This window comes from Suncus etruscus, chromosome 4 (genome assembly GCF_024139225.1).
Source record: "Suncus etruscus isolate mSunEtr1 chromosome 4, mSunEtr1.pri.cur, whole genome shotgun sequence".
NCBI classification, from domain to species: Eukaryota; Metazoa; Chordata; class Mammalia; order Eulipotyphla; family Soricidae; genus Suncus; species Suncus etruscus.
The window spans coordinates 157,922,454-157,949,059 of NC_064851.1; the positions used below are offsets into that span (position 1 = coordinate 157,922,454).

General features: G+C 42.8%; 1 protein-coding gene across 1 annotated transcript in view; it reads left to right on the forward strand.

Moving 5' to 3' along the window:
* Positions 1-26,606, forward strand: part of ZNF608 (zinc finger protein 608) — a 114,958-nt gene that overhangs the window by 36,438 nt on the left and 51,914 nt on the right. The window contains 1 exon segment of the mRNA XM_049771910.1: positions 8,541-8,796. Within this exon segment, the coding sequence (XP_049627867.1) occupies positions 8,541-8,796 (256 nt within the window).

Sequence of the window (26,606 nt, forward strand, 5' to 3'; positions counted from 1 at the left end):
GTGAGTTTGACACCCCTGGTTTAGGGTGATTAAGGGATCATAGGTAGTGTTGGGGATCAAATCTAGGACAACAAGTTCTCAAACAAGCACCTTAACATACCTTGACTGTGGCATGTGACATAGTCAAAAGCATTCTAAGAAATTTTTATTTAAAAAAAAAACTTAATTTTTTGAGTCTAGCATTTTATTTATATTCTTTACATACTCAGTAACTCCTTTGTTTTTGGTCTAAAGAATGAAATAAGGGCTGGAGAGCTAGCATAGCGGTAGGGGTGTTTGCCTTGCACAAAGCTGATCCAGGACAGATGATGGTTCGAATCCCAGCATCCCAGATGGTCCCCCTTGCCTGCCAGGGGCAATTTCTAAGTGCTAGCCAGGAGTAACCCTTGATCTACACAGGGTGTGAACCCAAAACAAAACAAACAAACAAAAAGAATGAAATAATATTCCCAGGTAGGACTTGATGCAATTCAGCTTCTTACCTTGGCATGTATCAATCCTTAGCATCACAGGAGAAAATATAAAAAAAAAAATGTCTTGCTGTAAAGACTGTAAGTGAAGAAGCACTTGCTCTGTATTCTATCCCTGGCATAGCAAATAAATGAAAAATAAAAACCAGGGCCCGGAGAGATAGCACAGCGGTGTTTGCCTTGCAAGCAGCCGATCCAGGACCAAAGGTGGTTGGTTTGAATCCCGGTGTCCCATATGGTCCCCCGTGCCTACCAGGAGCTATTTCTGAGCAGACAGCCAGGAGTAACCCCTGAGCACTGCCGGGTGTGACCCCCCAAAAAAAAAGAAAAAGAAAAACCAAGCCCAATGTTCCTGCTATAGATGTGGCTGAGCCCCAGTGTGCCTTGCATTATGGCCTCTCACAAAGCTACGTCTGGACTGATAAATAAACATTCAAGGACCTCCTGATATAGATAGAACTTATGGATTGGAATATGGAGGTTGAGCAGTGCTAGAATTCTGGTGGTCTGGGGATGGAAATAAACAACTTGACCCAGTCAGTCTTGGGTACCTGGTCCATGTCCCAAGGCCCTGTCCCATGGCTCTGACAGCTCTCCTAGACTGAAACTTGGTGCTTTTTCCTTTCAGGATGATGTCCTATCTACATGCCTGGGAAGGAGAAAGTAAAAAGTGTGGTTCCTAGTCCTTGCCCACTAGTGGCTATTATAACTAAACGATTTCAAAAACAAGTCTTGAGCTTTGGTTTCCAGGAGGTGAGAGTGAGATTCCTTGAAGGGATGGAAGAATTTGCATGTCTGGCATCACATTTGGGGCCTTTGCTTAGTAGAAAGGGGTTCAGGTGAGCAGCCTTAAGTGAAGGGGGAGAAGAGAGATTGAGAAAAAGTTTCTTTCCATCTTTGTGTTCAACTCTGTTCAGAAAGTTTGATTTTGCTATTACACTAACATGGAGTTCAAATTCTTACTTTTCGTTATTTGTTTGTTTTGGGGCCACACCCGGTGACACTCAGGGGTTACTCCTGGCTATGTGCTCAGAAATCGCCCCTGACTTGGGGGACCATATGGGATGCAGGGGGATCGAACCGAGATCCATCTTAGGTTAGCATGTACAAGGCAGACACCCTACTGCTTGCACCACTGCTCTGGCCCCAACTTTTCGTTATTTTTGTGCATACATTTTCTTTTGGCTAAGGTACTGTACTGACTGGCCTTCTCAGTCCTAGTGTAAAAATTGGGGAGGAAAAGGTATAAATTGTCCCTACTTATTTTCACATGTTAAGCAGTGACTGCTGATACTTCTTCTATTTTTATTAGACAGTCCATAGGTTTTGAAATTTGAGAGATTTGGCTTGAATTTCCACTTCTAGATAAGTTGCCCATCCTCTGAGATCTTCAGTTTCCTAGAGCTTGATAAAATTGGTATTGGTTGTGGAGTCCCTAGAGCATGCATAGTGGGAAATCTGCCCGTGCTGCTTGCACCAGAGAATATGAATGGCCTTGATGGTAGTTCCAAAGGGAAGTCTCCACCATATTAGGAAAGAGGACTCTGGAACAATGGAAGCTCAGTGGTTTAGAAACTCACCCTTGGGGCCGGAGAGATAGCATGGAGGTAAGGCGTTTGCCTTTCATGCAGAAGGTCATCGGTTCAAATCCTGGCGCCCCATATGGTCCCCCGTGCCTGCCAGGAGCAATTTCTGAGCATGGAGCCAGGAGTAACCCCTGAGCACTGCCGGGTGTGACCCAAAAACCACAAAAAAAAAAAAAAAAAAAAAAAAGAAACTCACCCTTGATCCCAGTGCTCAAGGCAACTGTAGTTTCAACTTCCTTTGCTCCCTGCCAAGGAAGCTTTGCCAGAGAGTGGTTTAAATGCAAAGTGAGAGACTATGGCCCGTGGTCACCTTTAAAGCACAGCGACTTCCCCCTACTCTGAGTGCAGTTTCTGCCTAATGCTTTTTAAATTAAAGAGGTGACTGTGGGCAATCTCATAAAACAGCCAAATACCGGTATATGGAGAAAACGTGAGCATTAAGTAATCCTGCCCCTGCACGCTCTCCGAATGTAAAAATATTGATTCCAAGCAAAATGAAACGGCATTCCTACTCCGGTTGTCCAAGGTCAGAGGATCCAGGGGGTTGGGGGTTGGGGAATGGCTAAAAGGATTTGTAGTAACTGCTGGCAGAAATTCAGGGCACAAGGTGCTGCAATGTCTAGGTCTAGACAGGTCTTGGGGCAGCCTGAGAAGGAAGGAGTCTTCCCTTGAGACTGGTTTGTCCATGATGTGGGCTCTGCTCCCAGCACACCCCTGGCCCGCCATGTGGTTGGCTGCCTGCTGGGATGCCCGGGGCCCTGCCCTCATGCCCTGACCCCTTGGCTCTTTGTGTCCTGACTTTGGCTCCTGGCCCTAGCCCATGTAGTCAGGCAAAGGTGCCTCCACCAACACTCCAGCTTCATTCACTGCCTTGCTCATCAAGACGCTGGAAGCCCTTGAAATAAGGTGAAAGGAGAAAATATTGCCAGAATCTGCAGATTTCAGCCCTCCCCCCCCCCTGCACTCTGATTACACACACTAAGTGCTGCTCTCTGTGTAAATAACCTTTTCTTCTCGGCCTCCCTCCGCCCCCTCCCCTTCCCCACTAGCCTGCTCTTAGGCCTGCTCTTAGGCTCTCGCAAGTGATAAATAGCCAGGCTACTGCTCAGCGTGCACCAACACCTGGGAATAATCATGCAAAAATAACAGTGAGCGACTGCGGCTCTCTGTTCTTGACATTAACTTTCCTCCGTTTGACAGGCTGCCACCACCAGCTGTTAGACTTATGGGTCTTTTTCTTTTCCTTCCCTCCACTGGAGATGGCCGCTTTCCTACTCGGCTCTTTGGGGCTCTAATAGGTTACATCAGTGTCCCATCAAGATGACACAAAAGAGCTTTGACAAAGGATCCAGCCAGTCTCAGTTCTGATCTTTGTTTCCCCTTGTTAGTAGTAGATTTCTAATTCTCTGATATTTTTTAATGGAAAATTTACTTTAGGGTATTGTGCTCCCCAATTAGGAATTCCTAATTGCCTCTTAACTTGCATATAGCAAATTCTGGCATTGGCCTGATGGAACCACCTATAGATTTTAGTTTAGGCCTCAAGTGTATCTTGATGTTATTGACAACCGATGGAACTATCATGGGTGTGAGTAAAGATGGTGTGTTTCATCTCATGTTAAGTCACATTAGCCAGGTGTTATTCCCATTGCACAGAGGAAGCCTCTTGAATTCCAGAGAAATCAGGTGACATGGTTTATTTGGGAGATGCTTTCTAGCAATGAAATGCCACAGGTCATTTCCTAGCAATTCCCAATGATACGGGGGTGGAGGAGGAATGGCTGTCAATCCCTTGGGCTCTGCCCATGCCAGCCATCTCCCCACCCCTGACTGCTATATAAGATTATGCAGCTGAAAGGTAGGGTTGGCATTTTGGCTGTGAGGACAGGTCCCTGTGCCATGCCATCTCCTACATGTGCCTTACATCTTATATTTTGGTGAAATGCATGGCCACCTGTGATTTTACAGGTCCAGTTGTAATTTTGCTGTGTGTCTGATTTTTTGATTTGTGCCTCAGTGTTGCCAACTAAGCAGTAAGCCAAGGAGGGTTGGGGCCTGACTTGCCCTTGTTTTGCTAGCGGGCTGTACTATGCCTGGCACACAGCTGGAGTGTAGAAATTATTTATTGGCTGGGTAAGTTGATCCAGTTGTAGGTCATTGAAGGGAGACTGGGAGTGGGAGATGGCATATGTAGAAGAGGTGAGGTGCATGAGGAGATGAATGGGCAGAAACTCAGTGAGTGAAGAATTTATCAGGACCTGTTCACCACTGGAGGGTGGATTAAGCTGGTGACTGTTGCCAGATACCAGTGCGTGAAAGAGCAGCATTTCCCCTGGCTGAGCTGCTCAGGGTTAAGCCCCCCCCCTTTTTTTGTACTTTTAACACACTTTAACTGCACTTAACCATGCATTTGGAAAGGATTATAGATTTATGTTAAATATAGTAGGATATAAAAGAAGCTTTGTATGGTTGCATGCAGGGTTAGGGAAGTGTTATATCAGTCTAGGGACTTTTTCCCCAGTTTAAAAGCCAGTGGTTACAGAGCTAAGCACTCTGCTAAGTAGTCTTGTTGCTGCACATCTCGAGTATTTACTGATGGAGTCTTGAAGTGTGTGTGTGTGTGTGTGTGTGTGTGTGTGTGTGTGTCTGTCTGTCTGTCTGTCTGTCTGTCTGTCTGTCTGTCTGTCTTTGTGTACATGCATGCATGTGTTACCTGCTTTGTTCAGAGCCTGAGTATAGTAGGCAGGAAAATAGCTCAGCTCCCAACACAGCAAGTTCCAACCCAGGACGTGACCCCATCACAGCCCTGAGGTCCATCATTCTCACGTCCAAGTACAGGCTGCCTTCTTTTTAGAGGCAGCTCTGTAGCCACTGGTCCAACCTCTTTCTTCCCCAGCTGCAGTGGTTGAAAATTACGGTTCAGTGTATGACTCAATGAACTGAGAATTCAGATTACAGTGGAGTTGATCTCTTTTATATGGCAAAAATAACTCTTGAAAAAAAAAAAAAACTTTAAAATTTTGCTTTGCATATGCTGCCCATGGCTTTTGTGAGAGCATCACAAGATACACGGAAGAACTGAAACTGTTTTGGGTGGCTCTCACTGAGTGCATTAGTTTGCAGAAATTGGCCACCAGTGAATTATTTTCCCCCTAAACACTTTTGTCTCCTAGCCTGTTGAGCTGAACTAATATTAATTTTCCCTTGTGGGATGCAGATCATCCCTGTAGGCTTAGCTCCCCTAGGCTGCCGCTCGAGTTAGCTTATTGCCCTTGCACAAATAAGGGCCACGTTTTTTCTGTGCAAGGAGTTGGTTGAACTAGATGACCTTGACCTAAGAAAAACATTTTGTGATTGTCCCTAAGGGGAGAGCTGGAAATGCAGACTCAGCTGCCTGTGCCCAGAATAGCATAGTCTCCAACTGTTATTCTAAGAGATAGTGGAATTCAGACATTTCCTTGAGTTTCTGTGCTGGCTAAAGATGGAAGTATTCGTATAAGTTTCAGCTCAGCCAAATACAACACCCCTGGGAGTGCCTATTACTCCCTATTCCCTATTTTGTGACCTCCAAGGAAAGGAAAGTCCCATTTGATCACAGAGGTGGTCTTCATTCTCCCTTCTAAAGCCCCACATCCTCAAATCCCAAGAATAGAGAAATGCATTCTCTCTCTTCAACTTAGGCAGAGGGCAATTTTAAGCAGACCCAAGAAAATGGGTGCAGAGGCAGATAGGAATTTCCTTCTGTAAGGCAAAGAGTTGGGCCACAGAAGTGAGACGATCTACCTGTCCTATTCCATTTAATGTACCTAGCGAGGTTTTAGACCACTGGCCAATTGAGGGACTGTTTATCATGTTCATATCTGTCATTCAACCTTCAGAATCAGTCTCATTTTACAATGTATGCTGGTAGGACCGTGTTTCAAGTCCCCCCACTCCACTTTTTTTTTTTTTTAAATAAATGTCATTTGCCCTGTTTGAATCATGGGAATGGAAATAGACTCAATCTGTTGGTAGGCCCAGGACATGACTTTTTTCCCCACATCCTACATTTCCCACTATGAAAAATCCTGTAGAAATTTGCTCTTTGAAATTAGATATCTCATGAAGTATGTATGTATTGATCTCTCTGGAGATATAGCAATTAAGCAGTGTGATGTTGAAATTGAGGTTGAGTCTTGCAATTCTTTTGTAATTCGACGTGTTGTCCATTCTAAAGGGCCTACGAACACACTTCTGTTGAGGAAACAGAAGAAACTGAGGCTCAATGGCTCTGGGGTCATAGGTCAATTAGCTGTCAGAGTTAGGCCCAACAGGCCTTTTCCCTGTATCTTCTGCTGATTTGCAAATCAGAGAATCTATATCCTCCAGGATTCCTCTTTTATGTGATTCCATTGTCTTGTTTATCCAATTGAAACTATATTTGTTCTCTTGGAACTAATAGAGGCTGTTAATTAACTGATTTAAAGAAGATTTTGAGAATATTGTTTCATTTTATCTTTTCAGTTTATATGTGTAGTACCAAATTACTGCCAATTTACAACTAACTATACAAATTAAGAGATTGTTGGGAAACAAGCAAAAAAAAGTGTAGTCATTGGTTTTTGGGGTTTTTAAATTTTTAATTAAATTCTGCAAGGTGATTCTAATCTTACACAATCTTTTTAGTTGTAATAAAGGCTGCCATGTAGCTTTTAATCCCTACCTGTCCATTAAATTTCCTCCCTCAGAACTCTTTTCTGCATTTGTCAGCTCAGTTTTTAAAATAGGAACTATCAGTGTGAACTTTGATCCACATTAAGCAGCATTTACATGAAAGCATAAATCACCAGCTGTGGGGTCTGGGGACTCTGAAATGCTTTTCTTTCCTGAGCTCTGCGATCAAGAATGCAGAACAACCAAAAAAAAAAAAAAAGGCATAGAGCAAAAGTTTTATGGCAGCTTTGAGAGCAGGAAATTAAGTTTCTCTAACATGCAGATGGATGAAGGGCTGTTCTAGTGCATCTTGGATCACTCAGGCAAGTGAACGTCAGTTTATCATTTCAGTGAAATGCAAACTGTAGAAATCATTCCTGCAGTCATATGAACAAGGAGCCCACACAGATGACGGCTTCAGCTGCTTAACTGGGAGCATACTCCTTTGTGACTTATTTTGAGATGCGCTCTTTTTAGATGTATTTTCAAACCACAAAGGTTCTATAATACCATGGCTCCCCACTAGGGTGATTTTTAGGTTCAGGGAGAAGACATGTGCAGGCCAAGATAGTGTTTTACCACAGCAGCTTCCTTCTTGGTTAGCCTAATTGCTAGAACATTGGAAGTGTTCTTAGTAGGCAGTTGTCTTTTGGCTACCCAAGGACACGGGGAACCTGGAGCCCTGGTGTAGATATGCTTTACATTGCAATCACATCTGATATTCCTCTTTTATGTGATAACAGGCATAATGGTTGTTGACATGGACTGAGTGAATGAAAGTATGAAAAAGGAAATGTACATGGTTGGTCATTTAATTAGTACCTGTGTAACCATTGATTTCTCAATGGTTGGACTCCTACACTTTTCATGCTGTAGTATTCCTTTGCTGTTCTCTGGATAAGCTTGTAAAGGGTGAGGTCCCATGAGACCCATGACTCATACTAGCTGTCATTTCTCTTTCTGCATTTAGCCCAATTGCTGCTGAGCAGTTGAATCCTAGAAAGGACTCATGCTTTTGAGAAACTAAGCTGTTGATTTTGTTGGTCAGAGATGTGCTCAGACTCTTGGTTATTTCTCCTGTCTTGCATGTGCAAGAGCCTGTATTTGATCCCTGGCATGGCAAAATAAACTGTTGATTCGGGGCACATGTGTTTATATAAATTCTGTGAACTTTGCAATAGAATTCATTAAGAGTTGATACTGAATACATGCTGGTAATATTGTTTATGTATTTTTCTGTATATCATCTTTATATTTTATAGATTCAGCAGAGTGATTTAATATTTTAGTAGAGAGTAATTCATCTCAGTTTATAAAGTACTTTGCAAACAACTTTTGCCCATCTCCTGTGCTTAAATGCTCAATGATGCATTTAGTATAGATGTGTCAGCATGTATGTATGTAGCATTTATTGGCATTTCTTCATGAGAAAATGTTGTCATTTTGAACATAAGATTTTGGTTCAGTGGGAATTCATCTTAATTTGGAAAAACTTTATTTCATTTACGCCTTCTGAGACTAAAAGTTTGTCCACTGGTGAATTTAGAAGGGCATTGAAGGCCCGTCTATATTTCTGGGAGCTAGAGCTCCAATGTTTCCCTTATTTAGCACGAGAGAAAGTAAATGCTCATTTCTATTCTGTATATTTTGGCACCATTACAACACTGAAAGTGTGTTAGAATCGCAAATGGGATTTAGAAGGGTGATGTAGTCTAGAAGTGATGTAAACAGATTGCATTGAAAAGCCCTCCCTGAATGCAGCGCCTCTGCAGTAAGCTTGTCTGTCTTTCAGGTTGACCCCCTGTTTACAGTGCCAGCACCGCCACCGCCGATTTCCAGCAATCTCGCACCTCAGATTCTACCCTCCTACTTTTCCCCATCTTCATCCAATATTGCAGCACCGGTCGAACAGCTTTTGGTTCGGACTCGTTCCGTGGGTGTCAATACTTGTGAAGTTGGAGTAGTGACAGAGCCAGAATGTCTCGGGCCCTGTGAACCGGGGACCAGTGTGAATTTGGAAGGGATCGTGTGGCATGAAACAGAAGAAGGTAAATATGATTTATTTATTTTTCTCTCTTCCCTCCCACTCCCGTGCCCTTTCTCCCTGTATTGCACTTGTGTTCACTTGTCAAGGGAATTTGAGTGTTTCTGCAGAATAAGTGGGCCTCATGCCTGGAATGTTGTTGACAGAACAGCCATGTTCTGGTTCGGTCAATTGTGCATTCAGGATGAATTCTACTCTAGCCACTCACCTGGAAGGACTGGAGAGCAAACTGAGCATTTTTCCTGGCTCCCAAGAGATGCTGAGAAGTGACTCAAGTTTCTTAGCATGTCAGCCAATCTGTGTTGACCTGGTGGTTTGTGTTGTTGAGCCAAACTCTTTGCTATGCCATGGTTGTAACTGCTTAATGCTCAGGAGCTGAGGAATCCTAGGTCAGAGGCTTAAGCTTTTGAGCTCAGTTGAACTGCTCAAGCTCTGTAGGGTAGGAGATAGTCTCTTTCCTGCCCCTTTTAACTAAACTAGGCAATCTGGCAAGGAAGGACACAGTGTGGTATCAATCCTGCAAGACATAGGAGAAATTGATCAGATTTCATCTCTCAATGAGACTGGAAACAAAGAGACAGGCAAGGCCATAGCAATAGAGGAGTCACTCTGCGGTTGGCCATTTCTCATGACATGGGATGGTCAGTTTGTGCTAAGTTTCAGAAGCCCATGGAGACTGTTGTATAATTAAAAACCAAGAGTAGAGGAGGAAGACCAGTGCCTTGAGGAGCAAAGGAAAGTGAAGAATATCAAGGGCATTTGTTTTTCTTCCAGACGGATCCTCAGCAGTGTGTTGGGGGGCCTGGAGACCCCCTCCTGGACAGACTCCTTTAAACTCAGTGGTTCTGAGCTGGGATCTGAGGATGCTGTGGTGCTGAGCACCACCAGGTCTAGCTGGGCACTGCTTGCTAGGAGGCCCTTTGGGGCAAGAAGCACCCCAGGAGAGAACAGGTTCCCCCCCCCCCCCCCCCCGGGAGTAATATGCAGTAGGCTTTATGTGCAGTTCTCTCTTCTTCACTTCCCTAGAGCAGAAGGTGGAGGATGCGGTTTTCAGACTGAGACCTTGTGCAAAAGCAGCAACATCAGGTCACAGTCAAACTAATTTAGCAACAAAAAGGTTTGGAAAACACAAGGAATTTCATGTCAGTAAACTCAGAAAGGAGACATTCTTGGACAATATGATGCAGTCACTTGGGTGAAGGCACATCTTCCCTTCCTTAGAAATGACTTAGCCCCTATGCCTTTATCACTTGCCCTAATGTTCCAAGAGCTCCTTGGGTGGGAGATGTCTAATTTTCCTTGCATTGCTGCAACAGCTGTAGGGCCTGAGTTATTTTTCCCTTTACTTAGATGGCTGCTTGTTTGTGACTTTTAACCTCGGCTTCTAGTAAAAGACGTGGTTGTTTAGAAGACAAATCTGTGTGTGGGAAGTGGACAGGGCAGGAGTGAGTGGGCTCTGCTAAAATCTGTGCCTGCACTCAGAGCTTTGTGTTCCTGTCACTAGTTTCATTTGCTAGTGACATATGAAACCTTACCATTTCCACCCTAATCTCTGCAAAGTCTCTCACTACTTTTATGTGTCACAATCTGCCTGTCCTTGGAAGTGTCCGTGGCTATTTATTGGGGGTGAGGGTGAGGGTGGGGGTGGGACACAGTTCTATCAGCCTCACTGCTGGCGCCTGCAGCAGCTCTGGCCTTCCTTTTACTGTCTCACATTTTCCAGCCATTTGGAATGTGTGGATGTTTACTGTGGTGACACGAAGGAGCTGGAGCTGCTAATAGAGTTATTCTTGCTGAATAAACTAACCTTGTGACCTCCATAGAATTTAAGAACTGTCTGAGTGAAGGCCTGGCCCCTGTATGTTATTAATGGCATTCAGTCGCAAGAACCTTCCATTGCATTCCCCCACCCTGCCTAGTGCAGTGTCTTTAAAGATCTTGTACCAATTTAAAAATTAAACTCATGTGACCATTAATTTTTTTCCATTTGGAACTAGTTATCTGGGCAGATCTAAGGAGAGATGGATTTCAGGAAGAGAAGAGGGGCAGAGTAAGCCACAATATAGTGTGAGGTTTTACTAACAAGAGCTTCAAAATCAGACTCTTACAGAATGGTCAGTTACCTTTGACAAATGCTTGAGCTTGAATGAATAAAAATTGTTCCCTGGCATTATCATTTGAAGGGTCTATAACTGCGAGGGTTTTCACTAGTTTGTTAGGGTGTGTGTGTGTGTGTGTGTGTTGTTGAGTAGTAGTAGTAGTAGTAGTAGTAGTAGTAGTAGAAGAAGAAGAAGAAGAAGAAGAAGAAGAAGAAGAAGAAGAAGAAGAAGAAGAAGAAGAAGAAGAAGAAGAAGAAGAAGAAGAAGAAGAAGAAGAAAATTTAAGAGCTCATATCTATAGTCTTTGGGGGGGGGGATATTGGGATATTGAGATAGGGCTGGGAAAAGTGTAAGACTAGATTATGAAATTCCCACCAAACACTTCACTGTTTTTTGTGCTTGGAATTCCTCACTGGGAGTTGGGAGTATCTTTTAGTCGCAGACTTTTCCTCCAGTGTTACAACTAGTACATGTAGTTCTGGTTGCCTAAGAACCAAAGTGTGCTCATGAATAGTGTTAGGAGAAAAGTTCCCTCTGGAAATAATTAGTGGGATTTCAGATCATGCTCAATAGGAGAGGAAAAACTATTACTGCATTTGTTTTCCACTCTGCTCTTTCTTCTTTAAGATGGTTGCATAGGCACAGCTATGTAGTATCCGCAATCATTCTCAGATGGGGCAGAATTGCCTTCACATCTTATTCCTGGCATTTAAAACACACGTGCCTGTGGACAGCTATTTGCTTGAAAATTTGTTCTTTACGCGCAGGGCCAGGGAGTAATGTGCCAACTGAAGTGTGTGTGAATATGTTTGCGGGTGCTTGGCCTTTTCAGCTCTTCAGTTTCTTTTCTTTTTCTTTCTCTCTTTCTTTCCTTTTTTTCTCTTCTCTTTGATTGTTTCCTTTCTTCCTTCCATCCTTCCTCCCTCCCTCCCTCTTAGAATGTTTGTGGTTTCACTGGGTTCATTGTTATGATCATCATTTCCCAAGACTGTCTTTCTCTGTTCCTTCTTCCCCTCTCGTTGCCTAAATAAAACCAGAAGAAAAGAAAATGGCATTTACCAGCCTTTTAGACATCTCTGGTGTGTAGGACAATGGCTCTCAACTCTGTACTATTGAATCACCCAGAGAGCTTTGAAAATGGGTGAGGGCCTGGCAGCCTACCCAAGCTTTTTACTTGGCCTGCATTGGCTGCCTGACTTGAGTCATCATCATCTTCCCCACCGAGACTCTCTAGGAGTTTCTGATTTTCAGATGAGGGTAAGTACTGCTAACTGAGGCAACACTTAGGGGCGAGACAAGATAGCCTCACCTTCTCTGTTAGTGGCTTGCCCATTTCCCCTTTGAGAAAACAAAGAAGTGTCATCTCCTGATGGCCTTGTTTCTCAGGTGTAAAATGGACAGTGTCTCCTGCTGCTCTCTGTGGGCTGTGATATAGTGGTTGCGTCTGCTAATAAGCAGGAATGTCAGCTTTGATCCTGAACAGGCATTCCACAGAGATTCAGCTGTTGGTTGTTAGGGGAGACGAAAGGTGCCTTAAACAAAATAGTAGCATGTGCCCCAATTTACCAGCATGATGATATATCAGTGCTGTTTGCTTTTCTAGTGGGCCCTGCTGCATTTTTTTCCTTAAAGCTCAGAAACCCAGTGTGTTGATGTTAATAAAAGACTAGAATTGCCCTCAGTCACTGGGAGCTAAATAAAATATTCCATTTTATTGAGAGACTTAATGTCTGGTTTAAGAGAAGAATGTGAGTTCAGATATGTCCTTCAACTAATGTATGTGTTTTCAAAGGAAAGAGACATGATCTTGGAATGGATGTCATAAGGATAATTAGTTATAGAAGCAAATGATTCTGTCTCTCTGTTTTATTTAAATTTTTAGGGACCATACCTGGTGGTGCTCAGAGTTTACTCCAGGCTCTGTGTTTAGGGACTATTCCTGGTGGTACTCAGGGGTCCATCTGCAATACTAGGGCTCTAACCTGGGTTGGCTGCACACAGCAACTACTCTATTCACTGTCGTATCTCTTCACCCTGAATGATTCTTTCTGAAGGATCATTTAAGCCTTCAGAGGTATTAAATTTGTCTGCTTCTCCTGCATCTCAGAACTTCTAGCTAGGGCAGTGCTTGAATGTTCCATTCAACAGGTTTCAAACTAATTCATGGAAAGGCAAATGACCCTGTTGATGAAAAATCTGACACATAGCATGCGATTCCTCTTCTGCAGTATATATTTACCAATCTTTTGAATGAAACAACATTTCTTGCTAAGCTTTGATTTGAGAAGAGATTAAATATGAATTTGAAGGAACTGAGTATGAAACTGATACAGGACTGAGCAATCTATTTGATTGAGGTCATTTTTAGTGATTTTTGTCATTCAGCTTTGACTCACAAAGGGAGGACGATGCCCCCTTTCTTGTCCGCATTTCATTACCTGCCAGACTCGTGATGATCATAACAAGGCCTTAATGGGGAGCTCTGAGCCATCTAATGGGACACGCTCCCTATCAGCACTGTACCAAATGGAGACAAATGACCCCTGGCATCTGAGCCTGGCAGGTGAGCACGGTTGTCTAATCAGTGCTAATGGAGCACAGGCTTTTTTTTTTTAACTTGGGACCTTAGCATGAACCTTTCAGAAGTTTTGAGGGGGCTGTTATTGGTGCCTCTCACTTGACTGTAAATTTTCCCTCCACTTTTGGTGCCACTGTGAGGTGTTGTGGTTACTAGTAGGAGTGTGGCTGTCTGTTGGCTCCTTGAGTGTTATCACAGTTGGTGGCTGAGTTGCATCCCCCTACCACCACCAAGTCCCTGCACTGCCCATTGTCACACTGAAAACAAGCCCCCCTAGAACATTTCATCTTCTATTTGCCAGATGCATGCCTTTGGAGTTAGCTCTGATTGTTCTGAGTACCAGTGGTGAAAGGTTTGCAACAACAAAAGGTTTGAAATGGATTTAAGGTTATGTATTATGGATGACTGCCATGTGCATCAAGATTTTTATGATGATGACGTGGTTGGATCATGGCCGGGTAGTGCTAAGGCTGACTCCCAGCTCTGTGCTTGTGGGGAGACGGGTTCCCTGTTATTCAGGGAACCACAGGGGTCAGACCGGGGCCCCAGCATATAAACTCTATATTCAGCGCTTTGAGCCATCTCTTTCAAAATTAACGAGACTCAATATTTGCATGGAGAAAGGAGGGATTTCTAGAGGCACAGCGTAAGATTAGTTGAATGGAGGAGTAAGAAAGAAAGCAGAGGTTGTTTGCCTGTGCTTTTTGCTGTTTGTTGTCTTGCTGGATCATCCTGTTTTGTGTGTGCCTGATGAGATAATGTAGCCCCAAACTGGATATGCTGAGTGGCTGTGTTTTATTGGAAAGTGGTACTATTGACGGTCTCTTTACTGCTTGTCAGTGTGAAAAATAAGTTGCTTTTAGGTAGCATTTCAGCTTAATGTTTTTAGACCAAACATTTGTTCTTTTGTGTCATTTATGTATTTTGGTGGTGACATTTGGTGTTAGTTAAGTTGGAAAGCAGTTAAGTTTTAAATATACTGTAGAGCACTTTGATTACGTACTTTGGTTGGTAATGTTGCTAAATATATACTTATGTGAATAAGGAATGGAATGGCGTTTAAAATGAAACTCTTGTAGGAATTGGGTAAAATAAGTGGTTTTAAGGAGTTGGCTTTTAAGAATTATATTTGTAGTAGGGCCCTGCTGCTTGTTTATCTGCTTATGATGTAGCTAGCTGGTGAGAAAATCTTGAGTCTTTGGGTTGGTGGCTGTCAGTAGAGCATTTACTTTGCAAGTACAAGGCCCTGGATTCAATCCCTGTCACCAGAACAAAGAGACAATTTTGATTTTTTATATTATCATGATATATTGTATATATAAGGCTACATTTCCTGATTATAAAATGTGAATGATCTTTGGTTGCAAATAATAACTTGATTCACCTGAGCATATTGATTAAAGTATATTGTTCACTATTTTTTTCTTTTTTTTGGTTTTTGGTTTTTGGTTTTTGGTTTAACCCACACCCAGTGAAGCTCAGGGGTTACTTCTGGTTATGTGCTCAGAAATGGCTCCTGGCTTGGGGGACCATATGGGACACTGGGATCAAAGCCAGGTTCGTCTGCAGGCAAGGCAATCACCCTACCACTGTGCTATCTCTCTGCCTCCATATTGTTCACTTTTTAAAAAGATAAATTATTTTTATTTTCGTTTTGGGCCACACCTGGCCATGCTCAGGGATCACTCCTGACTGTGTTCTGGGAAGCATATGGGGTGCTGGGCATTTTGGCTGGGTGTAAGGTGTAAGGCAAGTACCCTACTGGCTGTAGTGTGTCTGCAGCCTCACAAGAATAGTTATTTTGTTAATAGCAATTTTATTGCACTACAATTTAGATGATAAAATAAAATAAACCCTTTTAAGGTATACAGTTCAGTGTTGTTTGGTTCTAGAGTCACTCCCAAGTGGTATTCCAGGGCATCTGTGACCGTGCTTGGTATTTGCTTCCCGTGGTGATCAGAGGACTGTGTAATGTCAGGATATAAATCTGGCCTCCTGTATGCAAAACATACATGCAACCTGCTGTGAGCCTCAGGCTCTTGGGCTGTGTGTGTGTGTATTGTTTTTGTTTTTGTTGTTTTATATTTTGTTATTGTTTCCTTTAGTTTTTGGGTAACACCTAGCACTGTTCAAAATGTCCTATTAGGATCCCTTATGGTGGTGGGACTCTGTAGACTATATGAGGTACTGGGTATTGAAGCTAAGTCAGCTTGTCCTATTCTCTTGTCCCTGTTAATGTGCTGTTTTTGTGTGTGTGTGTGTGTGTGTGTGTGTTTTCCCCAAAAGTTCGTTTAGAGTTCTGACATGGTTGTAAATGAAGCCAGGTAAGGTCAGATCTCATGAAGTAGAAATCACTGGTGAGGTCAGAACCCAGGCAAGTAGAACACTCACAAAGAAGCATCCACCAGCCACTTTGGGAGAATAACTCAGTTTATTGTAGGTGGGAAAGGGATATTAGGGAGAGTTAGGTGGAGAGTAAGGTGTGAACTCTGTCAGCCACTCAGTTAAGAAGTGAGAAGAGGGAAATACAACAGGGTGTGTTCTTCTGTTTGGGGAAGTCTCCGTAAGGGGATTAGGGAAAATTGCCTGTGTACTTAAGGTGGTTAGTTAAACACTATTACCAGAATTCCTTTGTATTTTCAGTCATGTCTTCTAGAGAGACCTTATAACTTTGGCAGTCTTCATTAGATAGTCTAGTTCCCCCTGCTTTCCATTGACTTTACATTTTTATCTTTCCTTGATTTTGCTGTTGTTTTCTGTGTAAGCACATCTAATTTGAGGTATGAGATGATTGAGCTCTTCCTTTGTACCAGGCAGTGTGCTGGGCATACCTGCCTGGTATTGGGATTTTCCTTAACTCTTATTTAGAACAAAATCCTACGAAAGCACACCCTCCTCATCCTGGCTGCATTGAAAAGCCTAGAACCAGACAGATTGTGCATGTGCAGTGCAGACTCCTAATGAGCAAGAGGGGCTGGGCTCCCAGAGCTCTTTCCACACCAGAACCTGTGCCTTCTGGAGAGGTGTCCCTCTATTCATAAAGTGCTCTTTTGGAAAGAGGGACTCATGGGATGCAAGAGCTGGAGTTATTTTTAAACGCAAATGATAGGAAAATTCTTAGCAGTTCTACCATCTCTGATTTGGACAGGTGGAGTTGATGAGACTTAAGCGTGGTTATCAGGGATGAGCCCTCACCCTTCCTCCATTCAGCCTCTCTCTGCTAGGAGTGGCTTAAGAGTACAGAGCTCTGGGGCCGGAGAGATAGCATGGAGGTAAGGCGTTTGCCTTTCATGCAGGAGGTCATCGGTTCGAATCCCGGCGCCCCATATGGTCCCCTGTGCCTGCCAGGAGCAATTTCTGAGCCTGGAGCCAGGAATAACCCCTGAGCACTGCCAGGTGTGACCCAAAAACCAAAAAAAAAAAAAAAAAAAAAAGAGTACAGAGCTCTTGTACCATGCACACTTGAATCAGTGTGTGCCTTGAGGTGATAAGAGTCTTGATATTTGTTTAAATATGAGTGGTGGTACTAGGTAGTTAGGCATCTGCTGCTTTTCAGTTACATTTAGCCAAGGGAGTCTGGAAATAGATCCCAGGAATATACTTTGATACTGACTAATTTTCTGTGGCACTATATTTTATTATATTTATATATCCTATATATAAATATATACATTTATGTATAATTCTATTTATTTTTATTATAATTTAGCATCCAACTCTGCTATTATCATACTAAACTCCACAAAAACAAGGGAACAAAATATTTTCTATGCTTTTTGCCCTCTCCAGTCTTTCATATCTTTAGTTTTCTTATCTTAAAAGAAATGCATTGCCAATTGGGAAGAGGAAGAAAGCTCACAAAGTTGAAGATCAAAAAGCATCTATAATCTCACTGTCCAGGCAACCATCATACAGTTTTAGATATTTTTTTCTTCTCTTTTTACTTTTAGTTTTGTTTGGGTTTGTGTTGCTTGCCAGATGGTATCTAGGGACTCACTCACATGTGTAAGGAAGTGCTCTTATGCTGAGCTGTTCTCAGCCATAGTTTTTGAAGTGAATTTTAACACAGTATAGTTATCAAGCATTACATGATATTTTTGAATATAATTTCTCTTGTTTAAATCTGTGCATTCAAATAGAAGCTTTGCTTGATAATTAAGGACATTTTCCCCTGACTTAGTGTTTCATGGAGTGGACATAACAAACTTCATTTAATGCAAGTTAGTACAATAGACAAGGCACTTGTTTTGAACATAGCTGACCTGGGTTTGGTTCCTAGGACCCTGTATTCTGAGACTGCCAGGAGTAAGCCCTGAGCACTCCTGGATATGGCCCCAAGACAAAAAATAATAATAATAAAATACAAATTTCTCTAGTGATGAGCATTTTCATTGCTGTCATCTTTTTAAATAAAAAAAAGCACTGCATTAAAATATCTTGTACATAAGGCTTTTGTATGAATTTGTGATGATAGGATTCATGTTCAAGAAACAGAATTGCTGAATTAAAGGCCACATTTGTAATTCATTCAACAATACTGTTTTTACCCTTTTCCCCAAAGGCGGAGGTGTGTCATATTATATTTCACCATAGTGGTTGATAGCACCCATCTTATATACACCTTTCCAGATGCTGGGCTTCATGACATTTTGGTGAAAGAAGTAAGGAGACTGTAAGTTACTTGCATAGCTTGCAAGGCTCGTATTCTGAAGATCTGCTTTCTCCAGAGAAAGGGAATGAGACTATCAGCCTTGTAAAAAAAAAAAATGAAATGAAACCATCAGCAGGAAGCAACACCCCCATCCAACCCCCTCCCAGGCCCTGCAATGGACAGATATTTCCATCTATCTCCCTTCTGCTTGATCTGGATTGCCAAGCCATAGTGTTCTCCTCAGTGACAGAAGTTAAAGCAGACTTCTTTGAAATATGGAAGGATAGAGAAGGGGTGAGGTAAGGGAGGGGAGTGGGGAGAGAGATGATGATGCAGGGTGGGGATCTTACAAGATGCCTTTACGCCTGTGGTATCATTTGCCACTTTATATGTTCAGGCAGGTCCTGCTCCCCTACTATAAACAGTGCTTCCCTTGGCCTCTTTGTACATGCCCAACAGGAGGACATGCTTCCCAGGTGGTGTGTAAAATAAAGGTACCCACACATTCACCCATTGATTCTTTGGCAATATCTCCCTAGCAAGGAAAGAAGAGAATAATCTATAATATAGGAAAAGGCATAGGCCAGATTGCAGAAAGCCATGCACAGCAAAGAAAGTTGGGAGAATTCCACAGCACAATCCCAGAACTTCAAGTAAAGCCTGATGTAATCCAGACAGTAGACACAAATCTGGGGAGAGATGAAAAGTGGTCTGAGGTAGCCAACACCCTGTTTGTGCCGTTGATAATTGTTTGCAGTTATAGGCCAGAATGCAGTTGGATTTTGTTTTATAACAATCTTCTAACAGAACATGTACTTGAGATACTTGTGTGTGCTTCAGAACTTGGATATTCCAAACGTTCCTCTTCTTGGGGAACATGAGACCTGACAAATACATATTTGGTGGCTCTCGTTAAGGACCTGCATGTGCCTGCACAACCTTACCATCACTGAGTGAGCATCTTCCCATTCTTTTAGGAGATTCTTGTAATCATTATTTTTGTGGATAAATTGAGCCACCTTCTAAAGAGAACAACTCTGCGTCCTTCCAGGATTTCTCTGGCCCATCTACCAGAGATCCATCTGCCTCCCCACCTTCAAATTCTGTGTTTTGTGTGTGTCTGAACATAACTACTTACAAAAATTATGCAAAAAGGCAAACATTTGCTTGTCAGTTTGAGGTTTTGACTGAAATGTGGGAACTTGATTCTGCTTAGAGAGTGAGTGAAATGTTATTTTTTAATTAATATTCAGCAAATATTTTTACAAAAATACCCCCAGATGTCATATTCAGCTATATTCATAGCAAGAGAAAAATGCTCCCGCATCCCCTTTTCCTTTCTGTGCCCCTAGGTTTGCTGGCTTGGTAGGCATCTGGCCCTGCCAGCCCTCAGGCCTTGCCTGGACATCTGCACAATTGTGTGTTGTCACGTAGAAGTCTTTTTGATAGCCACACAGCCTGCTGACTTTAGAAGTAAGTCAAGTAGAAAGAGCTGACTGAGAACATTCACTGTGTCTCATTTCACTCAGACAGCCAGCAGGCCGAAAGTGTAAAGAGAGTCCACAAAGGTTGCTTTCTCCCTGCAACCCTCAGCTTCCTGTGAAGGCCGGGAGCTGGTTCCTAGAATGGGAACCACCAGCCAAACAGTGCTCACTCTTAGTGCTTTCTACCATAGAATGTTCTTCCTTATACTAGCCCAAATCTTGGGGGCTGGTCCTGGAAGCACAGAAAAGCCCTGGTTTGGAATGAGCACCATTGGTTTGGTCTATGCTGAACCTAGATGCAAGCAGGCCAGGCTTTGGTGGTCTCCAAGGGCAGACCAGTCTGGTGACTGCATACTGGAACTGGCCAGCCCTCTTGTTATCATGTGAATGAGAGGCATGAGCACATCTCCAGAGAGTTCTCCAAAAGCATCTGGACTAGCTAGTTGGACAAGTCATCCAATGGGATGATGGAAACTGAGATGCCCAAGTACTGGGTGCAATCTCAAATGGTATTGATAGCACTTTGATCTTCTAACATCTCACATCAGACCTGATGTTTGGGGACCATATCCAGTGGCAGTAAAGGTTTACTTGCAGCACTGTGCTCAGGAAACTATTCAAGATGCCAGGAATGGAATCAGGATTGGCTGCACGCAAAGCAAGCAGTACTGTCTCCCTAGCCCCCATCTCTAATTTGCGAGGTGGGATTGAGCCATACCCAACTATGCTCGGGCTCTAAACTCAGAAATTACTCCTGGCAGGCTTGGAGGACCAGATGGAATGTCAGAGATCAAACCTGAGTCCACTGCAAACAAGGCAAACACCCTACCCGCTGTGCCCTAAAAGGCCCTAGTGTATTTTTGTTAATTCAATGTCTTTTTTGTTTGTTTTGGGGCCACACCCAGCAGTAAATAGGGCTTATTCTTGGCTTTGTGTTCAAGGTTAGTGCTCAAGGAACCATATGCAGTGCTGGGATCCAACTGGGTTGACCATGTCAAGTGTTTTGATCTCCCGTCCATTCAGTATATTAAAAGAATATTGGGGTTAGCAGTCTACTGGAGCTGGAGGCTTCTTTAAAGTGGCACATTTTTAAGTATGAAGTTACCAATGCATGATGTGTGTAGAGTATGACTGGAAAATTGAGGCTGTGGGGTCAGACCACCACCCTCCTTTTTCTTTAAGCAGCAATATGAGCTACAAGGGAACTTAGGAACTAGGCAAAATCAAGGTTGCTAGTGCCCCAGAGCCACATAGATCTGGAAGGGATGTTCTAAGATGGTTCTTGTGGGTGTTTTCTGCATGTGCCTGTGCCAACTCCAGGTTTCCCAGGGAGGTGGGCTGAAAGCCTGAAGTACAGCTAAGCCAGCTAGATAGATGCCTGGGTTCCAAATTGTTGTTGAGCTGCTGTTTCCAGGGTTGACATCACAGTTTCCTCTCCTGACCTGTGGTGGACTTTATCCTGTACTTACAAGTTAGGGGAGAGGTAGGTCTCTGCTCGGGTTGGGGTGGGGGCACCTGACATTTCCTGCACATTTACTTCGTGTAGTTAAGAGGAGTGGAGTGCCTGTAGAGGCATATTAGGGTAGGTTCAGGAAACCCAGATGTGTGTGTTGTTTCCACCCAGTAACTTCTGGCAGTTTCAGTTTGAGCTCCAAGTACGGTATCATTGCCCCATGATTTCATTTTATTCATTAACGGAAAGGGGCAGAGGGGGAAGCAGGTGGGCCATGTGGTTAGGAGAGCAGACTAAGATTGGCTAAAATCAACATGAAAGCATTAAAAGTGCCTGATGGTAGTAGAAGCCTTCATTTTGTAAGCACACAAACTTAGTTTTTGGCTACTTGAACAGTGAACAGTACCTAAGAGACAGTAAAGACCCCACTGGAAAAGCACACGAGAAACTGTGCAGCTGTGTACTCCTGCGAGTAACTGAACAAGAGGAACTTTGCCTATGCATACTAAATGTGATGTTTCTTAAGTTCCTGAAAGACAGAATCACATATGTCAAGAAGTGCCTCTAGTATTTTTATTCAAGATTTTTTTTTTAAATCCTTTTGTCTACAGTGTTCTACTGGTTATCTCTGTGGCAGGACTTATCTAATTTTTTTAAAATAATTTTTATTGTAGGCCTTATCTTAAAGACCATGTGGTGTTGGGGAAGAATCTGAAGTTCTAGCAGCCAAAGCATGTGCTCCAGCATTTGGCAAATTTTTCTTTTTCTTTTCCTTGTTTGTTTCTTTGGGTCACATCTGGTAATACTTAGGAATTACTCTGGACACTGCACACTCAGGAATGACTCCTGATAGTGCCAAGGGGACCCATGGGATTCTGGGGATCCAACCCTGCCTGTCCTTCCAGCTCCAGATTTTCTTAAAATAATGGGTTGTTAAAGAGTCTTCAGGAACTCCTGGTATTGCAGGAGTTATTGCTAACAGACACATTTGTTGAGAGGAGACTGCTGCTCAGCCATGTGCAAAGCAGGATGAAAACAAGTCGAAGCGATTCTGTGTTCACTATTGTATTAAGAGAAAGGGGAACAGAAAGGAAACATGGGAAACATAAGTCACTATTAAGTAACATTAAAAACCCTGCGCCCTCCTGCAGTTCCCCCCTCCCCTGTCCATTGTTTTAGATGTGTTCAGATAACAGGTCCTATCAAAGCTTTTGTAGAATATTCCTGTGCCTTTGATGATGATGTTCTCGGTGCACTGCCAAAGCCTAATGCACTTTGCACAAGTGGAATTCTATGATGTCGTTTGGAGATGCCTTTGAAACTCTGGGAAATTGGATAAGGAGACAAGGGAAAAACAACCCTAGCAAAAGCATTGGAGTGTCAAAAGAACTGGGCTTTTGTCACTTCTCCCACTGTGCTGAATTTCTTTAGCTGTGAGCCCCACTTTGCTCTTGGGGAGCTGTAAGGGGAGGGTTTAAAGAGCTTGATCCCTTGAAGCTCTCTGAAATTTGGGTTGTAGAAGTGTGTGGAGATCTTAAGGTGGTATTCTTGCCAGAATTGCCTCAGATTTAAAAGATTGTGAACAAAAATCTTAGCGAACAGTCTGTCCCAATGGCTGAGTCAGAGTTCAAGTCATATGGAACTGTTTGGAGGACTTTCAGCCTCCAAAACTTGGGTGTTTGGTAGGAGATGGCTCAGACGGTAGAGCACATATCCCACATACATGCACTATCCCATATATGAAGACCCTTGAACCCAATTATAAACCAAGAATTGAATCCATTTTTTGAAAGCTATATTTTCTCAAACTACTTACTGGTCTGAAGAGAGTGGCATTTATTCTTCTTCTCTGATACTCCTTGAGAGAGAGAAGTAGCACAATGAAGGTCTTAAAAGTTAGGATTGTGGGGTTATTAGTGATGATAGCACAGCAGTAAGACATTTATTTGCCTTGCACAAGGCTAACACAGGACAGACTGTGGTTCAAATCCCGGCATCCCGTATGGTTCCCCAAGCTTGCCAGGAGTGACTTCTGAGCACAGAGCCAGGAGTAACTCCTGAGCACTGCCGAGTGTGGCCCAAAACAAACAAACAAACAAACAAAAAGTTAGGATTGTAACAGTTTTGGTAGTGGAGTTTTGAATCCCTGATCTAATAATTACACCTTGTATTATTGAAAAATCCTTGAAATGTTCAAATGGCCACTGTGAATAGAGAATTTTGCCTACATCAGAGTTAAAGCAGTCGTAATTTAATATTTCAAATTAAAACTTCAAATTAGGTTACACATGACATCTGCAAGCCATATATAGAACAGAACAGTCTATCCTCTTCATTTCCTCTTGCCCCTCAAGACAACCACTTCTGTTTTTGTTCTTGTTTTCTTCACTATTTTGAAAGTCGATTTAAATGGCTACTCCTTGACATTTTTTTACTTGCAGGTATTTTAAATATTTTTATGGGAGATGACTCTCTCCTAACAGAATTATATATAACATAACATAATCCCTAAAGTAACTGTATTTTACCATACCTCCTCCTTTTCATGTAGCCATGAGCCAATCTATTTTGTCTGTTTCCGGGCTACGACCACTATGGCACCATCACTTCTGATGGTGCTCAGAGTACCATGTTTGGTAGCAAGGAGTCAGGTCAGCAGCATGCAAGGCAAATTTCCTTACCACTGCACTCTCTCTCTAGCCCTAGCCAGTGTGAACTTACTACAGATATGTGTCATTCTTACTGATTCTAGTTACTGGGCAGTGGTGGTGGTATAAACTCAGATTTCAGACTCAGGTTGTTGTTCCAGGAGAGGTTGTTCCAGTCAGAGGCTGGCTGGCCTCTGCACTGGCTAGTGTCCTCCCTAGGAAGTTCAAGTGGAACTCCAGAGTCTTGGTATGACTTGCTGGTAAGAACAGAATAACTCCTATTACGAATGCCCCTTTTCTTCCAATTTGCTCTTCACTGGTTTGTTTTGAGTCTGACCCAACTCAGCAAGGGAGGCTTTTCTACCAGAGTGAGTAATGTGGGAAATAGGTTGTGTCAGGGTCGGCCCAGGGCCTGCCCACCCCCGTCATGTTTGGTTGGGTCCTGAGTCAGTGCTGATGTTTTTGGTTTTTAATTTCAGAAAGCACTTAAGAAAAAGCAACCCAGGACGGACCTGGGTTCGATCCCCGGCATCCTCTAAGCCAGGAGTAAACCCCTGAGCATGGCAACACCGGTGTGGTCCAAACAGCCCCATAAACATTATTTCCCTAAGACAACACATACACACAGCCCCCAATACACACACACACACACACACACACACACACACACACACACACACACACACACACACACACACACACACACACACACACACACACACACACACACACCCTCTGTTCTTTTACTCAGTGCAGTTCCCATTTCCTCTAACTTCCTGTTTTGTTAGTGTATTTTGGCATCTGCCTTCTCTTTTGGTGGCTTTCCTCAGACTCCTGCTGTTCTTGGATGTCTGCAATTTATCTGAAGCTCCACTTGCTTGAATAAGTCTTTTGATGACAAAGGGGACCCACGTGGACCATTTCTTTTTTTTTTTTTTTTTTTTTTTTTTTTTTTTTTTTTTAATTTTTTTTTATTTTTTTTAAATTTTTATTTTTAATTATGAGAACAAGGGTGCAAAGTAAGAGGACAAGGTAAAGTTACAGTGGAAGGACAATCACCCATAACATAATTCTCAGAAGTCCCCTTGCTGATATATTAACTTTGAAATTTCAGCCAAAGAACATTAAGATAAATAAGACAGAATCCATGTACAATTACTTTGTCCCTCAAGTCCCCAGATTGTAACACATTATAATATTTCTTAACAGTACACAAGGCAATCTAAAGCCATAAAACTTACGTAACTCCTTAAACATTACAGGCATAGTATTTTCTTACATTTCCATATACATGCATATTAGCTTAAGTTAACCTCAAATTTTAAGTGAGTTCTTTTTAAGGATTAGAGTCAAAGGAGCACAGTAAGAATGGTGTTAGAGTGGCAATTGTTGTTTGCATAGGCCCATCAAAATATGAGGAACATGGAAAGAAATAACCTTGGCCTAAGTACAAAGAGACCAGACCCCTGAAGTTTCCTGGCACAAGACCAAGTCTAGGCTCCAAGCAAGCTAGATCGTCCAATCCAATACATTGTCTGTAGTGCCAACACACTTTTATTTTTCACACAGTCTCTGTTGTTGGTATCATGTTTCTGTATTAAAGATCCTGGAATCTGCATATCTTACATTGAAGTCAGGACGTGGAGCATCCTCTCCTTTCACCTCACAATCAAAGGGCAATGCAGGGAGCCCTGTCCTGTAAGCCGGTCGTTGTTGTTGTTAAGTCTTCTCAGTGTTAAGGGAAGTCTCTTTTGAGCAGGTCGAAGTCTGAGCAGTGTAGGTCTTCCATGTTAGAGGATTGCTTCCAGGTGATGTTATAGACCAGCCTGGATGTTTCGTGGATGGCTTTCCTGGTTCAGGGGAGAATGGAATATGCCCTTTCTTCTGAGGTCTGTGCCAGGTCGTTATGTCAATGTTCAGGGTGTAAGGTCCCTCTGCACTACAAGGTTTGTGTGTTCTAATCTCTATTAGATAGGATCTTATTTGTATTTATACTATTTTCCCATTTTAATGTGCCTATGCAAATAAGAAGCAATGCCACATGGTGTTATTGGCGCATATGGGAGCCATAAGAACAATTACAATGATTCCATTGACATGACTCAATCATAAGCATTAAACTGGGGGACTCTTCCACCAAAATTACTTGTTAAACAGCTTAAAAAGAGAAGATAAAAAGTGGTTAGAATCATCACTGTATAAGACAACATTTAGTAAGAATTATAGCTGTCAGAGAAGAAACACAAAATATTCTAAAGAAATACGTGTCCATTTTATGTATCTTGAAACAGTTTGGGGTTGTCATACACAATGCACAGCTTTGGACTGTGATTACGATTCTACACTACTGAAGTTAAAAAGAGAAAACTAGATTAGTGATGTTTGAGAAGGGGTTAGAGAGTTAAGGAGTGAAAAAGAGCTTTGTAGGGGTGTGGGAAAGGGGAGAATACAAAATAAACATTCTGTATACGGAAAACATAACATAAGAATAAGGGATATTCTGAATACATGAAATACATGAAGTACGCGCGGGGGCGTAAGCCCCCGCGCGGTTCTGTAGTTTTTGGATGCCTAGGGAGGAATCTCTCACCCCCTCCCCCCAAGGCCCGATTAACCAGGCGTGGCCCTGAAGACCCGCCTGGTGTGGGGGGAATCATGCTCTCCTGGACAAAGTGGTCAGCCCAGGGTCCTATGGCTAGCTGTCCTGCCCAGAGCCCCCATCATACCAGTCAAAAGCCCACGAAATCCTGGCATGTGGAGTGTTCTGGTCCCAGCCGAGCCTCTGTGGTTTTTGGATGCCTAGGAAGGATTTCTCACCCCCTCCCCCCAGGGCCCGATTAACCAGGCGTGGCCCTGAAGACCCGCCTGGTGTGGGGGAATCTTGTTCCCCTGGACTAAGTG